General features: G+C 40.8%; 1 protein-coding gene across 6 annotated transcripts in view; it reads left to right on the top strand.

Annotated features, from left to right (window-relative positions):
- Positions 1-206: 206 nt before the first annotated feature.
- The window catches only part of pdlim7 (PDZ and LIM domain 7), a 30,596-nt gene continuing 5,084 nt past the window's right edge, over positions 207-25,718 (top strand). Inside the window, exons 1-10 of one of the 6 annotated variants that reach the window (XM_046406814.1) lie at positions 212-397; positions 2,731-2,829; positions 10,033-10,184; positions 15,126-15,153; positions 18,592-18,608; positions 19,109-19,150; positions 19,750-19,904; positions 20,325-20,361; positions 24,895-24,947; positions 25,218-25,461. In XM_046406814.1, coding sequence (XP_046262770.1) covers positions 371-397; positions 2,731-2,829; positions 10,033-10,184; positions 15,126-15,153; positions 18,592-18,608; positions 19,109-19,150; positions 19,750-19,904; positions 20,325-20,361; positions 24,895-24,947; positions 25,218-25,461 — 854 coding nt within the window. In that variant the 5' untranslated portion in view covers positions 212-370. Of the gene's footprint in view, positions 398-1,750; positions 1,912-1,982; positions 2,014-2,730; positions 2,830-10,032; positions 10,185-15,125; positions 15,154-16,030; positions 16,225-18,591; positions 18,609-19,108; positions 19,151-19,749; positions 19,905-20,324; positions 20,362-24,894; positions 24,948-25,217; positions 25,462-25,718 lie in introns of those variants that run through there. The other 5 variants (XM_046406811.1, XM_046406812.1, XM_046406813.1 and 2 more) reach the window with 5 other exon arrangements.

The raw sequence follows: 25,718 nt of genomic DNA, 5'->3' as shown, positions 1-25,718 counted from the left end.
ACAGTGTGGTTGCAGTGTTGTTGAGGAGCAGCACGTAGTTAGACGGGCTGTTTGTTGCTTTGTGTTGTTCGGCATATGTGGCTTTTAAAGTGACATGAGAGTGCTGGTGATTGGCGTGGAGCGGCGCTGGGTGGTTTCACAGCTGACATGTCTGCAAAGCACGGCCTCTCCTGGCTCATAGTTGGAGTATGAAACGAAGGAGCGGCCCATGTGACTTCTGACGTTTCAGCCGAGTCCTACTAAAAGAATTTGAGGGGATGATCCTGCTGCTCACCAAGGGGATCCACGGTGGCTTCCTGACGTCTGCTTTAAGGAAGTCCGAAAGTTGCTTACCGATAGACCTTTTTTCTAACCAGGAGACTGACTCGTGATGTCTGACGAACGGGTTGGACAAGAGGTAAAGTTTATTCATTTGAATGCGCACATTTCCTGTGCCGTGCAACTTTTATAAAAGCCAACTTTTCACAGTGTAACTTTTTGTATGGGCTGTGTTGTGCTTCTCATTGTGCGTGTTTTATGGTTTTGGCCTGCTGCTCTGAACCTCCATCGGTGTGCCGCCGTGCAAACTACTTTGTCAGAGCCGAGAGTTTGTCCGCTTTTCGTGTCCCTTCCTGGTACTTCTGTTGTGAATGTTGAAGTCTGTTTCGGGGTCTGCGCTGCAGTGTTTATTCCCCCAATCTTAAACGTTTAATTACCTGTTGCAAATTATTCTCTTGGACACACTGGAATCAATTAAAAGTAAGCTACTTAAGCACGTAATTACGTAGCCTGCTAACAAAAAAAGAAACAAGCGTGTAATTCAGTGGATTTGAGGATAGTATACAGTACCTGAATTAAAAGTACACGGTCCTAAAGACATTTTACAGTGACACCATAGGAGAGTATAAATAGCAATACCATAAACAGGGACAACGTCACTTAAATGGGTACCACAGGCAATGCTAGCGTATTTATTGGCTTAGACTGATGATTTCCTCCCAGGTTTTGAAATTCAGAGCGGTATTTAATTAACTGAAATGCATCCAGATTCACGCTGTTACCTCCCCCCGTCGTATTATAGTATGTGTAAAACAACAAAATAATCAAACTGCAGTGTGCTGTTAACACGCATAAAATCTAACCTCTATTACTTGTTGCTGCTAGGGGTCTTTCCATTTATCGGCTCAAGCAGTCTGTCTCATAATTGATTTTCTTTGCTCACGGACTTCTCTATGGGAGGTGATAATTTGAGGAAAAAGACAGTAAACTAATCCAAGTTTTGGTAATTATGAAGACTGCTGATATGAACTAGAGGGCAAGAGCACATAAACAAACAAACTTTTACCAGAACGGGGTTATTTGGAGCTATGCCTGCTTGCTTTATGGTATTTTACACCAAGGACCATGTTCATTTTTGAAAGTGATCGATGAGCACGTCCCACATCACACATTTGAGTTTTTCTCTCTATGTGAGCTCCTCTGTGACTTTAAGAACTTGATGTTAAAATATAATTGCTGGTTTGGTTGTACAGTGCTTCCTGTCCTCCTAAAGGAATGTGTAATTCCATAAGCTTTGCTTCAGTTGTGGCCGTCTGCTGCCTCGCAAGTACACTTAAAATAAGAAATGTATGTATACTTTTATGTAGTAGGCTTTTGCCAAAATATCGGGGTGGTTGACGTTCCCTCTCTCTGTCCTCCTTCACCCCCCCACTCCCTCTCTTTCTGCGTGACTCATGTGGGTGTTGGGCTGAAATAGTCTGGTGTAGTTTTACATTCCTTATATAGCCTCTGAGGAGAGGCTAGGGCTCGCCTGTGTCACAGACAGTGTCGGGGAGCAGGGTTTGCCAACACAGAGAGAATCTGCTTGCTCTAGCTTACTGACTGTCCAGCTTTCTCCCGGGTTGGGGCTATCGGAAGGCCCTTGAGGACGAGGTAAGTTTGTATGGTGGCATCTTGGGTATCTAGCTGTGTGTCACGAGGTGCGATGTCACCTGGAGGGCTCAAGGAGGAGGTGTTAGAGGTGCAGGTACAGAGGTCAGTGGTACAGCCCTAACTCCCAAATGAGAGCAACATAGCTATGACATAGCCTTCATCTCAAGTTACTTTTGGTTCTTAAAATGACTTGGTTATTTTGCCACTTGCCACTCAATGTCAATAATGTGGGGAAGTTGTTTTATTCTGTTTTCATGGTTTCATTGCTGTACACATTATATAAATGTTTAAAATTGTCAAGGCAAGTCTGTATGATATGGGTCAGTGTTTTGTTATTGTTTACATTAATGGGTGAATTACTGAGTACAGTGAGTAGGCTATACTCACTATGGCAGACAGAAGACTAAATGTCGTACATTGCTTGAATGTGAATTCATGATGCCGATGTTTCCTGTATTATCCTTCTACTCTGTAAATGAACACTCACCGCGGATTACAATATGACACAAGGGATAGCACCCTGTTAGTTTGTGTGTTGATGAATGTTGCGCTGTCGTGTCCCAGGCGCATCTCTGGTATTTTATATAACATGATTTCTACCAAAAGACACATTAGATGAATTATTTTTTAACAAGATTTACATAATACACTCTGCAAGAAAGTAATGTCTGTGTCAGTTTATATCTGATGTGTTTGTGTAGGAAACAAATGCAGACAACCAGGCTGATTTGATGAGGCAGAAAATGACGTTTGGCCTTGAAAACATTCTCTGGAATTCCTGACTAATTAAGACATCAATTCCTCCTTTTCTTCCCCAAGGCTATGAATGTGTACTCGATAACCCTGAGCGGCCCAGCGCCTTGGGGCTTCAGGCTGCAGGGTGGCAAGGACTTCAGCATGCCCCTCACCGTGTCAAGGGTAAGAAACTGTTTTTTTTGTTTGTTATTGTTTTTCTTACTTCGGTCAGTTACTTTTGTAATTCTCTGCATCTGATGTTTCTGCATGATCCTTTAAAGTCATTTATGTTCATCCAAGCTTCTACATAAAACCCTTGGTGTTTCTACAAGACTCTCTTGTTCAGTAGTCTAGGTCTCCACATGCGGCCTGCATTTTCTTTTCATTTTTTTATGGTATATACCAGCACTCATCCATTCAGTCTTGACATCCGGTGTCTTTGCATTAATACCACGAATTGTTCACCAGTACATGCTGATGTTTGTTTTACAGTGCTTTTAACTCTCTGTGTTATGTCACTACCTCTTCCCTGAATACATTTTCAAATAGTCTATAAACTGCTTTTGCCATTGAAGAGAGCAGCAACCACTTTCCAGGCCTTATAAGTGCAGTGCAGTGGCTGCTTTGCCTGACAAACACACAGACTCTCACATGCAGCCGTACACGCATGCGCACACATAAAATCATTCCAACATTGCTGCCAGCTATTACACACACAGATCAGGCATTCTACCATGCACTCGTTCCCCATTGACTTTGTTATATTGCTACCTTAGAGGCTGGGGTGATCTAAAAATGTTAGACCAGATTTACATTTATTAAATCATCAATTCTGTTCAAAGTTTGCAGTTTCACATTTTAGAGATAATTAGGAGTTAATCTGTTCAGGCCTGAGCACTCCAAGGTCACCTCACACAGTTTTTTGGACACGTTCAATTTTTTGGTTTCTTTGAAGTCCCCAAAAAGTCAACATAAAGGTGAAAAGCTGCCGACATGCGACGCGCTATTTCCCGTTGATTTGATTAGTGTGGCCTGTAGGGCCTACAGTGTGCTGTAAGAAGCATTGACGTGTGTGTGTGTGTGGAGCTGACGTAATCCTGTGGCGAGAGCAGCAGCTATCACCGGCCTTGTCAGTACATGTCTTGTTTCTGCTCTGTTCTCTAACAGGCATCACAGTCAGAAACACAATGTTCCACTTGGATTCATGACAAGAGACGTTTTCTTCTACCCATAAAAGACCCAACAGATGTATAAAACTTGATCGGACAAAGGGTGCTAAAACAAACAGGGATTTTTGGTGGGACATTGGAGTGTTCTTGTGAGGGATTTCAGTCTAGACTCGCATGGTGTGATGCAGGTTGAATGTAAATGGGAGTGTCAGTAGTTGCACTTGAATGATCTTGACTAATCAGTCAGTGCAAGAGGCCAGTTTTTCTATAATCCAGCAGAAACATTACACATGCTGATTATTCTCTTGGCTGTCAAAAGCCTTGTATTTTCTGTTCAGCCACTCCATACAATTTGTTATAGCCAGGTTCGTCTAAGCAGCTCGGTCTAAAATTTATAGTACCTCCCATTCTGAAAACAAAGAACAACCCCAGCACTGCTTAGATTGGAGCCTTAACGACTGGTCAGTGGCTAATATCTTTTAGGCTTGTAGCAGGGTGCCAGGCCTCTGGGTATACAAGTTATAAAGATGTGAAGTGTTTTCTCTCTTTACTTCTCCTGGACTGTTGCCTCCGTGTTTGTCATAAAAGACTGGACAATGAATCATGCAGTCGCAGAGGATGAAAACAACCCAACAAGGGGGTATAAACCTTGAAGATATACAATATCCCTTAGTAACAGCAAGAAAAAGTGAGGCCTTCATTCAGTGGACTTACATTGGATGAATTCAGTGGGTGGTCTTTCTTTCCTGGCTTATAGCTGATGAGACAAGTATCTCAGCCCAGACTGTCAGTGAGAAGTGATTACACAATGAAGAGCATGTGGAGTGACAGGACAAAAGGCTCAGTGAAATGCTGTAAGGTGATGGTGACAACTCCTGAATGATGAATGCATTTAAGTGTTATGTTTTTTGTATAGATTAGATGGCTGTTAGTGTCTTTTGGAGATTGGATTTATTTAGGGCTCATGGTTATTTAGTTCATTTGTTTGAGTCTTCCTGTGGCAGATTGTGACATTCTCAGCAACTTCACATTTATCACTTACTGTATTTGTTGCAGTCTAAATGGGGTTTGTGATAATCTGTCTGTCTATCTATTTACAAAGCTGTGGTTCTGTGGCTTGTTGCCTCCCGAATGAGTAAGTTGGTATAGGTTTCCATGCTCCATGAGTGCGCTTGTTTCCTTCCTGCTCTGTCTGCGAGCCTGGAAAGCTATGCTTTCTCAGCATTCCTGGGATTTTTCTCATATCCACCCAGTTGCTGCCAACAGACAATCCTCTTGTCTCCTTTCTGTGTCTAATATGTCTTCCACACTCACTTCTCTCATGCATATGATGGGCTCCCCCAATCTTGCTGGAATGTTTCAACAGTGAGATGAGAGGAAAGCAGACTGAGCCAAGACAAACTGTTCAGTCACTGTGAAAGAAAAAAGAACTTTTGGACCTTAGCATATGTGCACACCCATTCATCATCTGAGAAAAAAAAAACCTACTTAACTTTCAGTTGACTCTTTTAATTTAGCCTTGTGTTGGTAGATGCATAAAAATCTCTAACAAGTAAAAATCAGACGAGAGTTCTCTTGGCCTTTTGCCATCCTGAAAGGGGAAAAAAAGGAAAGGAAAAGGGGAATGAGAAAGCAATGCCTTTCTCTGTTTAACTGAAATGTCATTATACCTATGCAGCCTGACACAGTGATACTGGGCACAGTCATATATGTGAGTAGATCTTGCTTCATGACCCTCTGTCCAGCCTGGGATGATCATAGGTTGGATGCTGCTTGACACTGGTGGACTGACATTTCTGTTGGTATTTAAATGGTATTCAAAGAGGTATGGTTTAGTGCTGCGCTTTCAGAAAGTCTGGGGACTTGAAAGCCCCAAAAATCTCCCAAAACTCTGGATTCTACATGACACAAATGTTTTCACAGAATGAATAGGACTAACAATGACCAGTAAACAGGGCTGTGTCCCTTTTAACCGGATTAGCTCAGTCATTTAATGTAATTCTTTGGTGGTCTTGCAGTAGTGTTTCTGGAACTACAGTTGTTCACTAGAGTCTCTCTGAACGCTAAAGGATTATTGGGATCTCATATGAATGGGTCAAACATGGGTTAAACATCCAGTAGGCCGTCATCACACCAGCATCTCTTTCAATGAAAGCTGACCTCTAAGTTGAGTTAGATCCTGCCTCCAGAAACAATCTATAGCCAACTTTTTTTTCTTGAATTTTTGCAAACCTCTGTGACCTTGTAAAGACAGAGATCTGTAAAATTATATGTCTCTGCATGTCTGTCCCAACCTCCTGTTTGAACAGGAAAGGCATAAAATATAGGAAGCAAGATATCTTGGTAGCACAGTTCTGTTCCTGCTTCCGTTGAGCCAGTGCCAGTCTGGGCCAGCACTACAACTCATCTGAGGAGTTTCTCAATATATCTGCTCTAGATCTCATGCCATTGCCATTCCATAAACATTATGATACCATAACTGAGCCTCCTGAGCACCATCTGGTTTCCATTGACAAACACATGCCACACCGCTGAAATCAAACGTTCAGAGGAAATTGCAGATGATGTCAAGTCAATAAGTGAGAGAGGAGATTTGTGAATGTCTCCTCACCACCACAGCTGGATGTGTCATCAAGTCTTATATTCCCATTTCTCTGTGTGTCTCTGTCTGACTTGTAGACCATCTGTTGCTTTATCACTTGTATACTCTTAAACATTCTCTCTCTCTTTCTCTCTCTCTGACTCACACAAACACATGCAGTAAAGGAAAAGAGGGCTTGTTAGAGGGGTGAATTAATAATTCAGTGCTTACTGATGGACTGCCCGCAGGGGGCATTTCTTGTATGGCTAGTGAGATGTGAATGTGTTATGTTGTGATCAGTGTAGCAGAGCTTTAAGGTGAGTTAGTGCTAGGTGTTCCACTGCAGTTGTTATGAGGGGACCACATACTGGCAGTTTTGGTTTTCCATTTCTCAGAGGGATATTTATGGCTTTGCATCAGCTGTGCTTACTGTGTGAGTGATATAAGGACAGACTGTCTCTCGGCCCCCAAATAGCTGTGGAAAGAATAAAAGTGAGCTGGTGCACAGTTTCATGGGCAGTATATCTGTAGCTGCAGATAAACTTTAGTGAATTATTAGTTTAACAGAAAAATAAGATCAGGCAGCCTAAAACGAGTATGAGGCCCAGGCTCACCTGTAGGGTAAGTCAAGGAAAGTGCTTCAAAGGTGAATTCAAGACATTATGTTTCGAAAGGTTGGCTAATGCTTTGAAATCTGATAGCATACCTAAGCAGCTCTACTGCTGTGCTCTGCCAGCAAGCCTTGAAACGGACTAATAACTGTTGGGTGAAGACTGCAGTTCTGAATATGTACGGACACACAAACGTCATGCTGTTAATGTGACGCGAAACATGTTTGCACAAAGTCCATAACAGAATGACTCTGCCTCTTGTTTGTTTCATGTGTCGGAGTAATTGGCCATGTTAAAAAGCCACCTTTGAGGTATTACTGCTGCATGACTTCATCATTCATAACATGCATATGATTTTTGTGAGTAGCATTAGGGACTACAACTGTAATTATACAATCTTGTGCTGTATAATGATGGCTGTGCCATCAGGTTAGCTCCCTGGTTGTTGTGAGGTGTCTCGCATTCAGGAACATATTTTCCACTGTCCTTCGCTGTATTGACAAACTGCTGGAGGGTATTGGGTTTCTGTTCACCCCCCCCTACCCACCAAAGGTCTGAGCGCAGCAACTTTAACTGCTGCCTTCTCAAGTGAGGGAGCAGCTGCACTCTGAACCTGAGCCAGGAGCACAGGTGTTTGTGTCCATCAGTGGCACGGCTTGCTCGGACACACACGTACAATCTACAGTCTTTACACTTTCAAACATTCTTTTTTTTTTTTTTCCTCTTTATCTCATCTTACGTTTAGATGTCAAATCTTCGATCATGGTTTGGTTTAGGACACACAGAGGAGTAATAAATTGAAGCAAAGCCATTACAGGCCTCCTGAACAGCCTCAGATCTCCTTCTGTATACCTTCTCAAAGTCTCTGAACCCCGACAGAGGTCCTCTTCTCTTCAAAAGACATTCATTCATTGTTTTTGATGATTGTGTTCATGGTAGTCGTATGAGAGTGCTGTCTGACAAATTGTTCCATAATCTCCTTAGTGTTCAGTTGGGTTGAAATTTGGTGACTGCAAGCCAGATCATATTAATTATTTTCATTTTCATCAAACCTTCCAGTGACACAATGTGTTCTGTATGGAAACATTTGCATTCATTTTTTCTTACATTCCTTCTTTATTCAGTTATTCTGCTAGTTCTTAACTTGTCTGTATTTGTGAAAACAAAACTAGAATAACTTTAAGTCTACCCAACATCAAGGCTACATTTCATTATTCAGTGTACTCTTTAACACTTCTTCATTTATAGTTAAATTAAACAGACAACTACGGTTTACCTGAGGCTTTGATAGTGGCTGACGCTCATGGGAAATGTTGTTGTTAGATACTAATGAGGTCATTTTTTAAATTTCGGTTAAATGCGAAGGTGCTAAAGTGTTGTTTTCCAGTGTAGCAGTAAAAGATGGGCTGCAGCTTTCTGTCATGAAAATCAGTGGCATTATGCTGCTCCTTTCCACAGTGTGTCAGTTTTGTCCATGTCATAGTTGTTTTCACACAACTTTAAAACTTTTAAGGTCTTTCCAAACTGGAGAAATTACTTCTCCTCTAACCCCTCTAATTGCTTCCAGTGAGTGAAAATCAAAGGCAATTAAAGTGATGTTTGAACTTGGCTGTAAAATAACTGTAGCTTGGATTGCCTCTAAGGAATGGATTTCTTCCTATTCTTCGCTTTGCAGTGTTTTGAGTCAATGCAGACTTTAACTTTGTTGTCTTTGTGGAGGTGTGGGGTACTTTTTCACGCCAAGCTGTCATCAGTTTGCTGAACATACTGCCTCCCTGCTCACACAAATGTTTATGTTTAATGTGCAGAATCAAAGCGACAAGTGTGATAGCTTAGCTGAACATAGCAGAAAGCTATTGATTGAACTGCTGAGTTCTGTGAGCTTTTGTTGAGCTCACATTTGCAGGGATCCATGACATCAGTGAATAATCCTAATAGGTTTTTTTTTTTTTTTTTTTTTTTTTGCCAGAAATCCTGGCATCCGCTCACTTATCTGATGCTGAACACTTTGTACTCCAGTTATCTGAGAATTTGACACAAGTCTTGAGTTTCAGTAAGCTGCATGGGCAAGCTGACTAAGCCTTTACTAAACGCGATTTGGCATCACTGCCATGTCCTCTAGAACCACCAATATACACAGCAGACAGTTTTATCTGTGTACATGTGGAGAACCATTACTACCTATATAGACTTTAAGTTGACCGTGTTTGTAACAAGACTCCAGCCTTTCGCTCTGACTCAATACGTCTGCCGTTTGCATGACAGCCCCGAGAGGGTGAGGTCATTCTTTTGTCAGGTGAAACTGGCCAATGACTTACCTGAGTGTATGAAAAAAAAAACAAAACATAGATGGGTTGTTCCAGTAAAGGATATGTTGTAACATATGGTCCCTGTCTGCAGCATTCAAAAGTTCAGTCTGAAGGGACATCTGCAGTAAATCATACGCTGAAGACTGATGACATCATGATGACCTGTAAGGCCTGTTTCTGATAGTGCTGAGTGAAATGTCTCGGGCGGCTTTTCAGACCCAGACACACAGACTCCTGGAGCCAATCATTAAGTGTTGCTAACAGACATGGCAGCAAAGTCAACTGAACATGACATTTTGTGTAATTGGATTTCCTGCATTTTGCTTTGAACTGCTGATATGTAAGAGATAATGGAAGTTAATGTCATCACACAATAAAACTATAAATTTTACTTATTTATTTTTTTTGCAATGTTTTCTTTTTGAGACCTGTGGTCTAGGATAACAAAACAAAAGAGGAACGGAGCAGTGTTTTCAAAATGTACATTACTTTGAGTTTACTTCATAACATCCTTATGAGAGTAAGATGAATACAAATATGAAAATATTTATGTTTCTGGCTAATTAAAAGGATCATTAGCTTTGAGATTTTATAGTTTCTGTTGGTGGCCTTGGACCCGTCCTTCATGTTTTCACAGGTTACATAACTGTCATCTCCTGTCCTCCAGTAGCTCCAGCTTATGTCTGCTTTCTGTCCGTGTGTTTTCTTTTCTCCAGCTGACCCCCGGCGGGAAGGCAGCTCAGGCTGGTGTCGGGGTGGGAGACTGGGTGGTGTCCATCAATGAGACTAATGCAGAGGACATGACCCATGTGGAGGCACAAAACAAGATCAGAGCAGCAACAGACTCTCTCACCCTCACCCTCAGCAAGTAAGTCATCTGGTAATGTGTGATGCAACAAAACACTCCAGAGTCAGTCACAGCAGCATAAATCACCACTACATGCTTATGCGCCTTTATTCTTTGGAGAGGTAAAAACACCTGAATGACACCTGAACCTGAACCTGAAATCTTCCTCTGTATGCCTGGTAGTTGGTTGTAAAGTTATCATCACAGACATGCCATTATTTTTGGATCAGTTCATTTCAGGGTAATTCTTAGACTTGAATTTCATTCTGTTCTTTGAAAGGGTGTACTTTCGTTATTGTGTTTCGATATCATCATTGTATCATTGGTATAAAAAATTGCATCAATATTCCTTATCACAATTATTTCAGACACAGTTTATCTTTCAACAAAAATAGTTATTGTGACAAAACTACTGATCATTTTTTGTGAAAAGAACTAAAAAGGATTTTGTACAGACAGTATTACTATGTGGTCATTTGTAAAAGACTTTATGCTTTTGCATCAGTACTGTAATGCATTTTTATTGCACACAACATATGTAGGTGCTCTGTTTTTAGACTTTTCTTTCAACATCGTATTGTTATCTTCCAGATGTTTCCCAAAATGTTGCTAGCATGGCCTAGTGGAAAGAATTCGCAACCACATTCATAAGAGAGGATTCACATATCAACGCAGAGTGATCATAATATGATGGTGTTTTGTTAATAGTTCATATTACATCAACATAATGGATTTAAATGTCTATAACCGTCTTTTTGAGACTAACCCACTGAAAAGTTTTGCACAGTTAAACCTCAAAGCAAATATTTCCGGGATGTACCGGTACATGTTTCAGATCTAAAAAGGGTTAAAACACATTTGAACATTGAATTTTTAAAGTAACAAGAGGATTGTATAGTATTGGAGGTACATGCTCTCAGAATGCTGTCTGGCTTAGTAAGTAAGTGTTCTGTTGTTATCATCCAGAAGAAGAGCAGGAGTGAGTAGGGGTGAGTAGTCTGCACTTAGCAACAGAAATGCATGCCAAGTGCTGTCAGGCAGATTCACTGGCCTTTGTTTGGTTGAAATAAATGATTTTCAGAGGAGCCACAGCTGTCTTACACCAAAGCCCTGAAACTCTTTCTTTAGATTAAAACACTTTGTTGTTGAGTGTGAGCCAGAAAAATCAATGTCTTTAATTTTGCTTGATTTATTTTAATTAGCACTGGATAACCTTCACGCAGGCAGCACACATACCTGCTCACATAACTCATGCCAGAAATTCCTGACTAAGTACCTCTGTGGAGTACAAGCCAGAATGTTTCATCAGGAGCTTAATTATAAGAAAAAGGTTTCCTACCCAAAAAAAGATTGATGTAACCAGTTAAGAGCTTAAAGCCCACAGAAGATTAGAAGGTGCAGGCTTATTAAGTAATAGAGATGAGCCTCTGCGGTCACAGGACTCATTTTGATTTTGTGATACTCTGTGATGCTGTGATCACATCTGTTTCGCGGCTGTTTTCACATCGAGCTCATTGTCGCCTGTCAAGTCTCGGCTGTTAAATTCATACGAACCTTCTTTGTTCATTTAGTTTATTGAGTTTTCTTTCTCAAACACGATTGTAAAGCGATTATCTTTGTGTTAGTTTAACAAGACATCGCCTGGTATAGTAATCAATAATGAAAATAATTGTTAGCTGCAGCCCCAATACCAAACAAGTGTTGAACACAAAAGATAATGGTGGCCCTGAGAAATAAGGTGAGAAAACATTACACCAAGGAGATAATCTAGAAGATCAGGCTCTTTACTAACAAAGCACTACAATCCCTGTTTTCCATACAAGCAACAAGACACATTGCTGCAACTGATGTTTTTTGTGTATCTTTTTTTTCACACTGCACGTCAACCTACTAAATACTTTAGGAGGAATGTGAGGGAGAGAGAGCAGTAGGCTTGTGGGCTGGTGTTTCAGACGGACAAGGAAAGAGGAATTTCGAAAAGCTGGAGTTTTTTTTTCTTGACCTTCGTGGTAGAAGGATGAGAATCAAGAAAAGTGATACCTTGCTTTCTGCAGAGATGGACGAGGTCAATCAGTTGTCATATAAAAGTCAGATATGTGCCCCCTCCCTTTATAGTTTCTGTATTGTATTATGTAGTTTTATTTCCTTTGAGGTTTCTGTTGTATACCATTCAGAGTCTAGAGAATTAATGGCAGGAAATATTGTTACTGTGTTACCGTACATTTAAAAACACATGCCATAAGTCTGTCCACTGAAAAAATGGTTTTCTTCTTTTACTTTTATCTCATAGGGAGTGGTGTAATGTTTTCATAGACCTGTAATAAGCTGGCATGTTTACTTAACGTCAAGGGTACTTTTCCTCCACTCTGTGGTTTGCCTCCTTTGTTTATTGTCTCTTTGCAGAGTCCAGCTATTGTAAATATTTCACACTCTTCCGTTCTTTTTCTTATACCCATGAATCCCAAGTGTCCTCTGTTCATCTCGGCCTCTCCTATTGTTATTATATTGTAAGACAAGCAAATATTGTTTTCCTGAATCGCTTCTCAGAGAGGAGCTATTGTCAGTTTTATTTATTTGTATCTTGGCTGCCATCCACAGTTTTTTCTTTCTTTCTTTCTTTTTTTTTTTAATGTCAAGAGAAGAAGACAACCGCGCTGCGATGAGATATGGTCTGTTGTTTGGTTTAGTGCCTGACTTTGTTCCAACACCAGCAATTGTCTCCTTTCTTTTTTTAAAAATGTATTTATATATATATATATATATATATATATATATATATATAGGAAGGTTCAGATTTTATCCAGAAGGTTTTGTTTTTTTTATTGAATCAAAATAATAATGGAAAGAGATTTTTGTCCTCAAAGACACAAGATCGTGCTGTGGTTGGAGTGTCGGTGATGTGTGCTGATTGAGGTTATCATGAGAATTTCTGAGCCGAACATGCATCGGCTAAGATAAGTGACCCGTGGAATGAGTCAGGAAATGATCTCAGAGGGTGGATATTCAGTTTCAGCACAGTTCCAAGGAAAATAACTTATTCCATGAGACCGTGACTTAATCACCCCCAGTCACGTTCGTTTAAGCTTTCCAAAATAAATACAGTGCGCAGCAGCCGTCATACATTCCTTATATGTATATGTATATATTGCAGTTTTTAAGTGTGACTCATCAAACTGTGGGTTAAGGCGAGCTACAGCACTGCATACGTCACACTGATTTGCCTCCCCAGAAGTGCGACACGCACAGACATGTCAGCATGCCTCCCCGTATCTGTACGGCCCTGTTGTCATGCCGTCTTTAACACTGCTCTATCAGAGCTTGATCAGTCAATAACATGAGCAGTTACGCATTTGTCATTGTCACAGGAAGTGCCGTTCATTGTTTTGTGTGGGGGTGTGTGTGTTTGTTGCCTGAAACAATGAGGGTGACTGCAGAGCTGGTTCATTCTTGTTTGTAGCTTTGTGTAGCATGCAAACATTGACCAGCGAATGGTCGGGGGTTACGTTGAGCCAGTAGCAAGGTACATGTTTAATGTGTACAGAAATTTTAATAAACCTTCTGCTACTTTGCTCCAGTCTGCGAGGACCGCCTCAGTAATGTCAATCTGGGGATTTGAGATAAGAAGTGTACAACACTGCGGCTCTTTGAATATTCTTAGCTTGGTGGGCGAATCTACAGACAGTCCAAGACTTTGTGAAAAGCAGCGTGGTTGTTGGTGTTCATAAAGCCACCACAGAGAAAGCGTCAGCCTTTTTATTGCCTGGTTCTTTTTCCCCATCATCTCTGATACGCTTAATTGTTCAGATATGGGCATAAAAGGGTTCTGCTTCAGACAGCATTACTGTGTCCACTGGGCATTACAAGCAGAGGCAATATGAGAAGACAAGCCCAGTTTAACCCAGTTATGTAGACCGTATGTTTAGGTATAAAAACAAAGGTAATAACTAAACTGTCAGTTGATCAGGCAGTGGAATTTCAAGGACTTTTGTGCTCATAAAGTTTTACAGGGATTTGCCACACCTGGTATTCAGCCAAAGCTGATAATCAGTCCAATATTCAGCATTTTTCCTGAATGAAATTAATAATTTTCTTTTTTAAATGAAAGGAATTATTTTTAGAATGTGCTACCTTGGCTCTGATGCAGCATCCTCTCTCTGTCAGTAGTCGTTACTCTGTGATCTCACTCAATATCCCACCCACAGCACTAACAGGTTTACACATCCCGAGTCATAATGTATCAATGCCAAATAATCTGAATATGCAAGGCAGCTAAAATTTTAGTGGAGTAAAAAAGCCAAAGTATAATGTAGCTATTGAAATGCTTGTGTAATTGTACTTAAACACAATACTAAAGTAAAATTTCCCTAGTAATGTTCTGTCACTTCTAAATTTTGATACTAACATTTTAATTTTTACAACAAATGTGTATCAGTTCAGAATATCTGTTTTCGGTCTCCTTGATTTCTTTTTATTTACTTCTTAAAACCTTAATCAGACTTCAACAGTTAGATCCATCTTGTAAAAGATTTTCTCTAATTTATATCTGCAGTCATTGTTTAAACCACTGATAACATTATGTGTGATTCCTGTTAGACTTTCTATCTGAGGTTGATTTCACCTTTTTTGAGTAAAACGGTTATCAGAGTAATCAGACGTATTTGCTAAAGAAAAACATTTTTTAGTTTTGTTTGAGGAATAGTGTTTCAATATCAGTCCAACTAAATTCTAATAAAAAAATGTAATAAACAATTTCTTCAGTTTGAATATTCATAAAGTGCTCAGTTAAAAAAACAAAAATAACAATGTTGTTTTGGAAGGAGATTCAACACAGTGTTGTCTCAGGAATTTCTAAGTATTTCAGACAGTAATTTAGAAATGTCAGTGCTCTGTATTGTAGCTTAAATTAATGAAGGTGAGTTTATTGTACATACTTACAGCTGCTCCTTTCTTTTCCTTTCGCAGAGCTTTCAAAACGGGCGGAGACGAGAAGGTAAGGACTACATTTGTTTAGAACACGGATCTCACCCCTGTGTGAACACTTGGATGCTTTGGCATGGTCTGCTACTGGACTACAGAGACACTGATTGAATTTGAAACTTTCCTAAATAATTGCTCATAATTGTCCTCAACACCTTGTTATGTCGCTTTGCGTTCAAATTCACGTGGTTCACCTGAGTCACCTGTCAAGCTTGCACAGAGTCCACGCACTGTGCATTAGCATAGCACCAGTTAGTCGCTAAATGAGTGAATACTGCTTTTGGAGTCTTTCCTGTGGTTTAATGTGTGATGCCTTGCACAATCCCTGAAACCCTGAGTAACACTGATACATTTATTTCACTGTCAAATTCCTTGAGAGCTACTCGCCTAAATGATTGCAGTTTGAATGGTACAATGGTGTCATGAACTGCTTTGTGCCGCATGCTGTTTTCAGTAAAGCAGCGGGAAACATAATGCTTTGTCACTGTTCCATTTTAGTGGGTCTTTTTTTTTTTTTTTTGCAGTCCATGCTTAATGCTCAGCGAGAAATCTCATTAGTGAAACATGTCAGTCAAATGTGACAATTTGTTACTCTGAGCATTTTCATTTTACCAGCGGTAGTAGATTATTTTGGTCAGTCCGTGGCAGACTGCCAGCACAAATAAAATGGCTGTGTTCACTTCTTCAGTGTGCAGAGAAAAGCTGGCAAGCTTTGACAGAGTTGCTGCTGCAGTAATCATTTTCTATAAGAAAATACTGGGCTTTCTTTACGTAAAGCTTGGGATTGTGCAACAGCAGACAGCAGAGGGAAATTTCTCTGTGTGTGAAAAATGTCTTAACTGCATGTTGTACACTGTGCTGCGTTGTCTCCCTCTCCCACACCCTCGCAGGACTCGCTTGCTCCGGCTTCTGTTCAGCCAAAGTACTCCTTTGCCCCCAGCACAACAATTAACAAGATGGCGAGGCCTTTTACAGCAGGTGGTAGCGCCAACTCAGGACCTGTTATTAAACCTGTGGCCTACTCGCCTAAACTTAACACTCCACGCTCACAGGGCCATGCCAGCATGCAGCAGCCACAGAATGGGTAGGTGGATAAAGAAACACCATTATCTTTGGACCCACGATGTGACTAATGTGGTTTTAATAGTAATTTTTACGTCTCACTTTCTGTTTTTTTTTTTTTTTTTTTTTTGTGTTTTTTTAAATCCTAAATCGGTATTTCCAAACTGAATTATGCTAAGAATTTACCACATTGCCAAAATAATGTAAGACCTACTTCAGGGGAGATGAACCATAACAAATGTGTGCCGATTCACTGCGGAGATCCACTTTATTACTGTCTGTCAATAGTTTAACAGAAGTGATGGCACACACATGCCTTCCTCTGTACAAACGTGTGTTACTGCTAAACACACCAGCAGGAAACGGGTGCCATCAAAGACTGTGTCATGTTCCACTCGTGCCACAGAATAATTTAGGGGGAAAAGGAGGATGCTGTCAGCCTTTATCGTACTGATAAAAACAAACCCTTTGTTAGCATAGCAGGGTATATTTAGCTGACAGTTCCAGCTGGAAGAGGCCAGCTGAAAGACTTCCACAGTTGAATTTATCAGAAGACAAAAACAGCTTTACAGAAATTAGTCGAGGATGTGTCAATAATCAGTCACAGTTTAATGGCCCTGTGGAATTTCTTCTTTGGTTGCGTTTTTGGCCACTGCAGATTTTATGATTTATATGTGTATATATGGATTTTTTTTTCCCCATCTGTCTTTTTGTTCCCCTCATCCCTACCGTGTGTGTGTGTGGAGAGACAAATAGTCAGTCATTAACAAGTAAAACTTTCAAGTTCAGTAAAAATGCGTCACACAAAATCCAGTATAACATACAAGCATTAAGGAATGTGCCATTTGTTGCAAAACAGTCCACTTTTTAGGACAGTTTTCTTATTTGAACAGATAAGTTGATTGTTTTAATTACTTTTATTTTCCATCTCCAGTCAAAAGTATGCTGAAAAGAAATGTCAGATTGAAAATCCTTTGGAACTTGTGCACCCATCTTTGGACTAAACTAAACTAAACCTCCACACATTTAGTTACATCTGACTTTATTATTTTTAGTTTCCTGTGTAGTCACACTGCAGAAATTATAATGATGATAATGATGGAAAGTTTTGACGAACAAAATCTGTGTGGAAGTAGATTTTATGGGCCTAAAGTCAACATGATTTTGCCAGCTCTAAGATGCAGCATTTCTCATATGTTTACCCTCAAGTAAAATTTTTATCTGTTGTGTTGAAAAATTGAATCTTCGACTTCTCCCTGAAAACTGGATTTACTACTGATCTTTTGGTTGTAAATTATTGAAGGAAAAGAACAAACAAACTGGTTTCAAAGCTGTTATAATCTTGGCTGTGTATTAAAATGAAGTTATTGTTCCTATGGCCAAACCCTTGCTGCTGTAATTATATCAAATGAATGTCAGTATACTCTAGTTTTAATTTTACCATTCAGTTTTTCAGATTTTACAAGGATTCCAGGAATGGATCAAAAAACACATTTTAAATGATCCTTGAAGTGGCAGTATAGCATGAAATGATCTTCAAGCATAGGCCAGTCCAGCTCCTGTAATTTGGGTCATGGTAGTGGCCTGATTGCAGCCATTGGTGAGATGTGGTCTGTTGCCATATTTAGCCTCGCTCGTAAATTGTGCCGCGTTCCCCCACAGCTTTTACTACCCTGGTGCTGGATTATTTAAGGAATCTTTCTGACTTACTTCAGAGAGCGCACGTGTGGTTGTGAAGTTTCTCTGCAGATGGCCAAAACCCATTTGCCCCGGACGTCTTTGAGCAAACTAGAGCCTAATTGTAACTGTCAGCGCACTTTTGATGAAGACATTGCTGGATTTCTCCTGACAGCAAACAGCATATGTCTAATGTGTGTCGGCCTGTGGTGTTCAAACAGGTTTTGTGTGATGTCGTTTGCACAGAGTTCACTCTGACATCAAGATGTGTCGCTGCTGTGGCATTTACTGTTGTTTACGGCCTATCAGAGCACAAGATAAATAAGACTGCGATGGCAAATTAAGCAGTGTTTTTTTTTTTTCGTTTATTGGCAAATGTGCCAGCCATTTACATAAATCTGAAAGCATTTGTGCACATGGATGAGAGGAAGGTTGGGTAAAGGGTCTGTGCCAAATTGACTGAGTCATTTTGGGTCAGAGTAACAATGGATGATTTGCAGACAAACAATGAATGTCTTTCTTTCACACAGCCTGTTGACAATAACAGCATGTTTTGTTTCACTGCTTGCATGTTTTCTGCATCCTGCTGTACTTTTGGTTTTCACTTGCATACAACTTCTGTGGTATATTGACATGTTCTGGATTTCCTTTTGTTGAAGTCTGACCTTTCTCTCATTTTCTGTTTTCCCTCTTTTCTTTTTTATCGCTGCAGATGGAAACTGTTGACAAGTTAGTATATATTTTTTTTTTATTTACAACGCAGAACAAAATAATGTTTGCTTGTATTAAATTGTCATTCACACTCAGTAATTCTCATCTTTAATACTGTAGTTCCCCAACTTATTTGTTTACTTATTGTGATGAGTTTACTTAACTGTTGTTGATATTAGAATAATTGAACCTAAAAGTTTCCAATAATTTACAAAGAGATCAGTTTAAATTAGAACAAAGTAAAAACAAATAAAACCCTAAAGTTTATCTTTCCACTCCTTGTGTCCCTGGTTTGGGAACCACTGCTATATTACAATCCATGCAGCTATTTCTTAGTAACTCCATGTCTTACTTAATTCTTACTCTTTATATTTGACAATTTTGAGTTGAGCCTGGTCAAATCTAGTAACATAATAACGTTACTCATCTTATTCTTTCTTGGGTTTTCCTCTATTTCTGTCTTTCCTCTGTTATCCTCAAACTATTAGTCTTCATTTGATGTTTGGTCTGTTGTACAGGGGTGAAGCAGCTTACTATGAAGATCTGTACCAACAGTCCAAGTAAGCAGAAAAAGAAGCAGCTGCATGCAGACTCGTTTGTCAGCTTAGTAGGTTAACACGACCAGTGATGAGAGAGGAGCTGATGCTCTTCGATGCTCTTTAATGGTTGGGCTTGCAGAACAGAGATGCAACAGACACAGATGTCAGTTCGTTAGTAATCTTTCCGTCTTTCTTTCTCTAATTTGTTTTTGATAAATGCATGCTGCCATTGAACCGCAACTGTTTGTAGAGTAAAGCATTTAGTCCTCCCTCTTGAGTTGTTTGTGAAATTAAAAATGTTCATATGTAGTAAAATGTTTCCAGGTGCTATCATCTCACAGCTTTTCTCCCACTAACTCTAATGGCACTTACAAATATGATCTCTAATGTGGTAATGCCCATTTAGGAGCGTCTACAGTACACCCATGAGAAATCTTAGTAATGGGTATCCATTAGCTCGCTTATTGCGTGACCGTAATGCTGAGCATTAAGTATTGCATGATCTGTTCGGGATGTCCTCTGTTTTCAAGGTCACCTGATTAGCTGGGTTATGGGAGTGGGTAGTCCCTGGGTGGGGTTGTGTTAACCTGCGCCTGCCGTGCTGCTGGCTGTGTGTGCAGGCACGGCCTCAGGGTGGAGAACCTGCCCTGTTTTATCCCCAACGACTGCAGCAAGAAGAGGTTGATCCAAGACACTGAGGACTGGCAGCCCCGCACCGGCACCACCCAGTCGCGCTCCTTCCGCATCCTGGCCCAGCTCACAGGCACCGACTTCAGTAAGTCAGGGACCAGGCCTGGGCTAGCTCAGTGGATTGAGACAGCAGAGAGAGAGTGAGGGGGGGTGGGCTGTGACTGTACAGTAGATCTGATGTGATCTGATCGTAGTGAGAATGACAGCAGAGTTAGTGACACAGGAAAGCTGGATAATGGGGTTGTCCATTTTTTATCCGTAGAGAGGGGCTTCGGCTGTCAGGTGGATGCTGTTTTCAGTGACACCTACTTTGTCATGACTGTAACCGGTCTGACAAATTAACTGTACGTCTGCATGTTGTTTCCAGAGGCTGTGTAGGAGGGAAGAACAGCATTTCATACATGTATACTATTACTTATCGTGTTTGGATCGCGATGTGATCAGCTGTGTCACCGTCTTCATCAGTAAGGCATGCTGATGTGTGTGTCTCTCCTGGATCTCTCAGTGCAGGACCCAGATGATGAAAACATGAAGAGGTCCAGGTAAAAACTTGAGTTTCACCAGTTTGAACGTGCGCACCTCCTTGGTCACGAGTGATTTTGTTTGATTTCAGTTTGGCAGTTACTTAAAAGATGATCTCAACTTTTAGATCCACCCTTACTTATATGCTGTTGTTGGAATTTTTCTGCTTTTAACACTAACGTGTGGTGTGATTTGAACATCTTTTGCAAAATATGCTTTCATGCCACGAGATCGATGGGGAGATCGATACAACTGTCATGTCTGTAATCCAGCTAAAAACAAATTAATTTTTGTTTGTTGGATAAAGATTCCCTCAGCAGATGTATTAAGGCAGACATGAAAATTCTCTAATAGCCTTGTAGTGTCAGAGTTGACACAGTGAAGAACAAACAATCAACATGTTAAAAAGTGAGCTTTAGAGGTGCTCATGGATGGATGTTGTTATCTTTGGACCGAGCCAGGCTGGATGTTTGCCCCTGTTTCCAGTCTTGGTGCTAATCTAAGCTAAGATTCATGTGTAACAGACAGATGTGAAAGTCTGTCTTCTCATCTAACTCTTGGCAAGAAAGTTAATAATCTCACCAAATGCCAAACTATTCCTTCAAGTGCAGTTTAATATTTGCCTTCGATCATCATCTTCTATCTCACTGTCTGTACTGACTAATCTTTTTACTTCTGTTACTCTTTCACCTTTTGTGCACTTTCTTTTACACACTCTTTGTTAAATTTATTCTCACCCCTCCAATCTATTTCCTTCCTGTCTATCTCTGTTTCATATCTGTTGCTTGCCATCAGGGAAAAGTTCCTCACTGAGATTCAGAGTCCCCGCTATGCCCGTCTGAGGGATTGGCATCACGACAGGTCTGCTCGCGCCCTCAATATCAAATCCTGAGCGACATCCTAGACGCCATGGGATGCAGAGCCCAGCCAGAGCCTGATAGCGATAGCCACACTGCAACGACTACGTGACAAACACGACGAAGATAGCCGACCATCCAATGGCAGTTAACAAATTCACCTTTCAGATTACAGATGAGGTGAAAAAGATTTTTGGGGAAAAAAAATAGATAGCCTAAGCCAAAGCCCAAAGTGGAACCTTGCGTACTGAGCCTAAGTGTAAGATCTCCCTCTGAATTTCTGACTTAATGATTGTTGACAATATTGTGGACCACTGTGTCTGTAGCCCTATTTTTCATTTCACACTGCGTTACTTGGAGTAAACTGGTGGGAAGGTGGGCCTCTGCAGTGGGAATCGTCTTTCTGTTCCTAACTCTTCTTTGAATATGAAGTTCAGAACCTCCTTTGATCTCAGTCTCTCTCTCTCTCTCTCTCTCGCTCTCTCTCTCTCTCTCTCTCTCTCTCTCTCTGCCTGTTTCCTTCATCCTCTTAGAGCTTTCATTTCTGATCCCCTCATCTTGTAGGCTTCTCCAACCATTAAGAAAGAAAAGAAAGATAAATTCTGTACTTTTGTTTTTTTTTTTTTCTGCTGTCATCCAAAATATAAAAACATCTGAAAAAAAGCCACTCTTGCTTCTGTCCTTCCTCCTGTGTTTCTTGTTTATTCAGTCCATCACCACATGATATCCAGCTCTTATTTGTCTTCCCTTCTCTTTCTTTAGCTGAGTCATAACAGATTCTTCACTTACCTGGTGTGCTCGACAAAAATTATTTTGTAGAAGCAGGTGTTTCTTCTGTATTTTTATTCATGTCTGAATTGATGGTGGACTTCTCAGAGATCAGGGTTCAAGTTTATTTTTATTGCCTGAGAGAGAAAATTGTTGTGCAGTCAAGCATTAAAAACAGCAAATGGGCAACACTCACGTGAGGCCAATTAAAAGTGCAGAGGTGCACTGTGAGGAAATGCCTTTAGTCTGTTGCACTTGCCTGAAATAAAAATATCTAAGAGTGTTTAAAACCTAATAAAAAAATACCAACGATATCATATTTAGCTGAGCAATTGCACAGTGGTCTTTATCAGACTGAAAAAGATCTGAGGGCAAGTTGCACATAAAACTTAATAGAAAATTCAGATGTTTTGCTGGTTAGGTACCATATCTTACCCTGATTCAAATGTACGAAAGGAATTAACTGTCTATGTTTGAGACACGTCAACTAAAAGGGCCACAGGAAACTACCTAATTGTTGATAATCAAATAAATTATAACATTAACATTATAAAATTAAATGTTTTTTTTTCCTCATAGAAAACTTAAAATGGAAAATAAGCTTCAAGTATACTTTTCTCATTGGTAATACTACCAGTAATCTTTAGTTACAGTTGGTGGATCCACACAGCCTCATGACAGACTTAAAGTGAACAACCAAAACCATTTGGAGAGATTACAGAAATGAGAAACAAAACTGTTTCTTTTGACATATGATGAAAATAGCATACAGTGTTCATTACATTGATTACAACATTGTTGTTTTCCTGACATTTATATCTTGTAAATAATAAGATCATACACTAAAAGAGCAGCAGCATCTCTCTCTTCCCTCTCAGATGTTGTTTGGCATTTCTCGGTTGTGACGTTCAGATTCTTGCAGAGCTGCAACACTTTTACCTCTTCACTGTGGAGGATGACACATGTCAGTGGCTTCTTGCTCCTTGTAAAATCAAAACTTGCTCCTTTGCTTTCCCCTTTGCTCAGGTCGATGCATCCCACAGGAGAGGAAGCCCAAAAAAAAATACAGCAAATCTGAACTCAGAAGTGTAAAGAGTGTAGAGAAATGTCAAGGAAACGTTCCATGGGGTGCTGCTCTGCAGCATGTCCAAAACTCTTCATCGAAGGCAAAAAAAAAGCCCCCTTCTGTGTGCACAGTGTGTGATGCAGGAATTGTGCACCTGCATCACACTGAGCCTCTCGCTGAGCAGCTGGGGCACGCAGGTTGTTGGAAGCAGTGAAAATGTCAAGAAAACATGATCCAGGCTACTCCAGGTGGGAATAAGCTGCTGTAGGGGATGCACACCAATTTGCACCTGCAACCTTCGCCAGAGCGAGGTGCAGCCAAACAAACCTCAGAAGGTGTGTGAGAAGTCGGCGCCACTGGCCTGTCGTCATGTAGGGCAACACGGCAAGGGAGTGTAGCTGGGGCTGCCTTTGTTTACCAGGATGCTTTTTGTGAGTTGTTAGGGGGTCCCAGGAGGCAGGCTTGTGCATGTGTGGGGTGGAGGGCAGCTCACCCAGGGTCTGTGTGTGAAACTGGGCTAAAACAGATGTTCTGTCCTTTGTTTGACCCGACCGCTAGAGATCCTTCTCATTCAGCCTCCTGTCTTCCTCTCACTCGGTTTTATTTATTTTCAATAATCTCCTGGTATGGGTGGGGATGTCTTACCTTCCTTTTATTTAGGAAAATTTAAACTCCTCTCTGTCACGAGCCCTGCAAGCCATTTTCTAGCTGTTGCAAGGGGATTTAATGTTCTTTATTATACAGAGTATGCTAAAAAGACTTCAGACTATTTTTATTCTTATTGTTGCTTGATAGCTCCCAGCTGGAAGTCTGCAACTTCTGCCTCTGTAACTTCTTGTTTTTAGTTGTTTGGCTACATGAGGAATATAATTGATAGGCAGACTTCACCTGATGCAGGCGATGCTATGGAAGAAGGCTGTTCATTTCACATTTTCCTCATTTTCTGTGTAAATGAGAAATGATTTCATCATCTTTCATTAGTGTATTGTAGATGCCACAGTTGATGATGTAAACACACTAGATGCCTAAGGCGGTGTTATATTTTTTCTCCCAAGATAAGACTTCTCCAGAGCTCTCTGCCTTGGCTCAGAAGTTGTTTTTCTGTCTCAGTCAGGGTTTGAAGATTTTCTGAATATGGTGTCACTTGCTGCGGGTAACAAAAGTTTGGAAATGTGGAAACAGCTCTTTATTTCAACAATTCTGCACATGCGGGCTCGAAGCCAAACATTCAAAACTGACAGCATAATGTGTCTGGAGGTTCTTGTTCTCTAAATCCTTCCGTGAGTGGCATCCATCAATCTTGTTGCCCTCATTAGAGTAGTTGCTCTTGAACTATTTTGATGCAGAGCTAAAACATCTTTACCAAATTCACACTGTAGTATCTGTTGTTCAGCATTGATCATTTGAATTACACCATTGATTTTTGTCTCTCAAAGGCTTGTGTAATCGTGTACAATGGCCCGCTAATCCATTTAAATTCTATGACAGTGTATTTTCTTTCACGTTCACCTGAATCTCCAACAGTAAACCATCTTGCCACAACAGATGAGAAACCCATGTTGCCTGTTGATACTGATTAATATTAATGATCATCCACACAGAGGGTAATCTGTGGCATGAGGTAATGGAGACAGCTATGGCCGCTGATATCCAGACATGACGTTCACTGAGTTGTAACCATGGTTACTGCGTGTGTGTGCGCGCGCGTGTGTGTGTGTGTGTGTGTGTGTGTGTGTGTGTGTGTGTGTGTGTGTGTGTGTGTGTGTGTGTGTGTGTGTGTGTGTGTGTGTGTGTGTGTGTGTGTGTGTGTGTGTGTGTGTGTGTGTGTGTACCTTCTCTAATTAGTCATTTTCTCCTCACAGCCTTGAGCCAACTCCCTCACCTGCCAAGGCCCAGGCAGCAGATAAACCAGATGGTGAGTTTCTGCTCCTGCTGATGCGTAAAAAGACCCCAGCAGCATCCAGTAGGGGCTGTGCTAATAGATTCTTATTAAGTGTCAATATATGAACATCAGTAAGAACAACGTGACAAGCAAAGCAGTCACAATATACATCTGGTGAGAGCGTGTATGTTCCATAAAAGTGTCCACCTCCTGTAGTGAAATAATTCAAAGTCACAGCCAAGTTTTTCTATGTGTTATAATTCCAAAACAGATCACCGTCATGTTTTTTTTTTTCTGGCTCAGGCTCCAAGACTGCAGCTGCAGCAGCAGGCAGCTCAGGTCCTTCCTCTCGACCGCCGTGGGTCACAGATCCTAATTTTGCCGACCGCTTTCGCCCAGACAAGACCAGCACCGTTGTGACCCAGCACCAGCAGCCGGCTCAACCGACGCCTATGCAGAACCGCAGCTCAATTCTGCAGGCAGCGCAGCAGGCACCCGAGGACAGCGGGAGGACCCCGGTATGTGGCGCCTGCAACAAAATCATAAGGTGAGACTGCACTGCCGCATCTATGGTGACAGGTATGATTCATTTTGCATGAATAAAATACTTAAAATGTTTGCGCCTTTCAAATTGCTGAGTACAGTGAGTGTCCTTTGAAAACTGATCCATTTGAAACTGACTAATAGCTTGGCCTCAGGTTTTGCTCCTTGCAGCTTTTTTGATGCCCACTCATCCAAAGTACTTCACACTTGACACTGACGGTGTAGGATTATTAAAACGCATGAGGTATAACCATCACCACT

The sequence above is a fragment of the Scatophagus argus genome, chromosome 12 (genome assembly GCF_020382885.2).
Source record: "Scatophagus argus isolate fScaArg1 chromosome 12, fScaArg1.pri, whole genome shotgun sequence".
Classification (NCBI taxonomy): Eukaryota; Metazoa; Chordata; class Actinopteri; family Scatophagidae; genus Scatophagus; species Scatophagus argus.
Note: the sequence above shows the minus strand (reverse complement) of the source record. Positions and strands in the feature narration are given on the sequence as shown.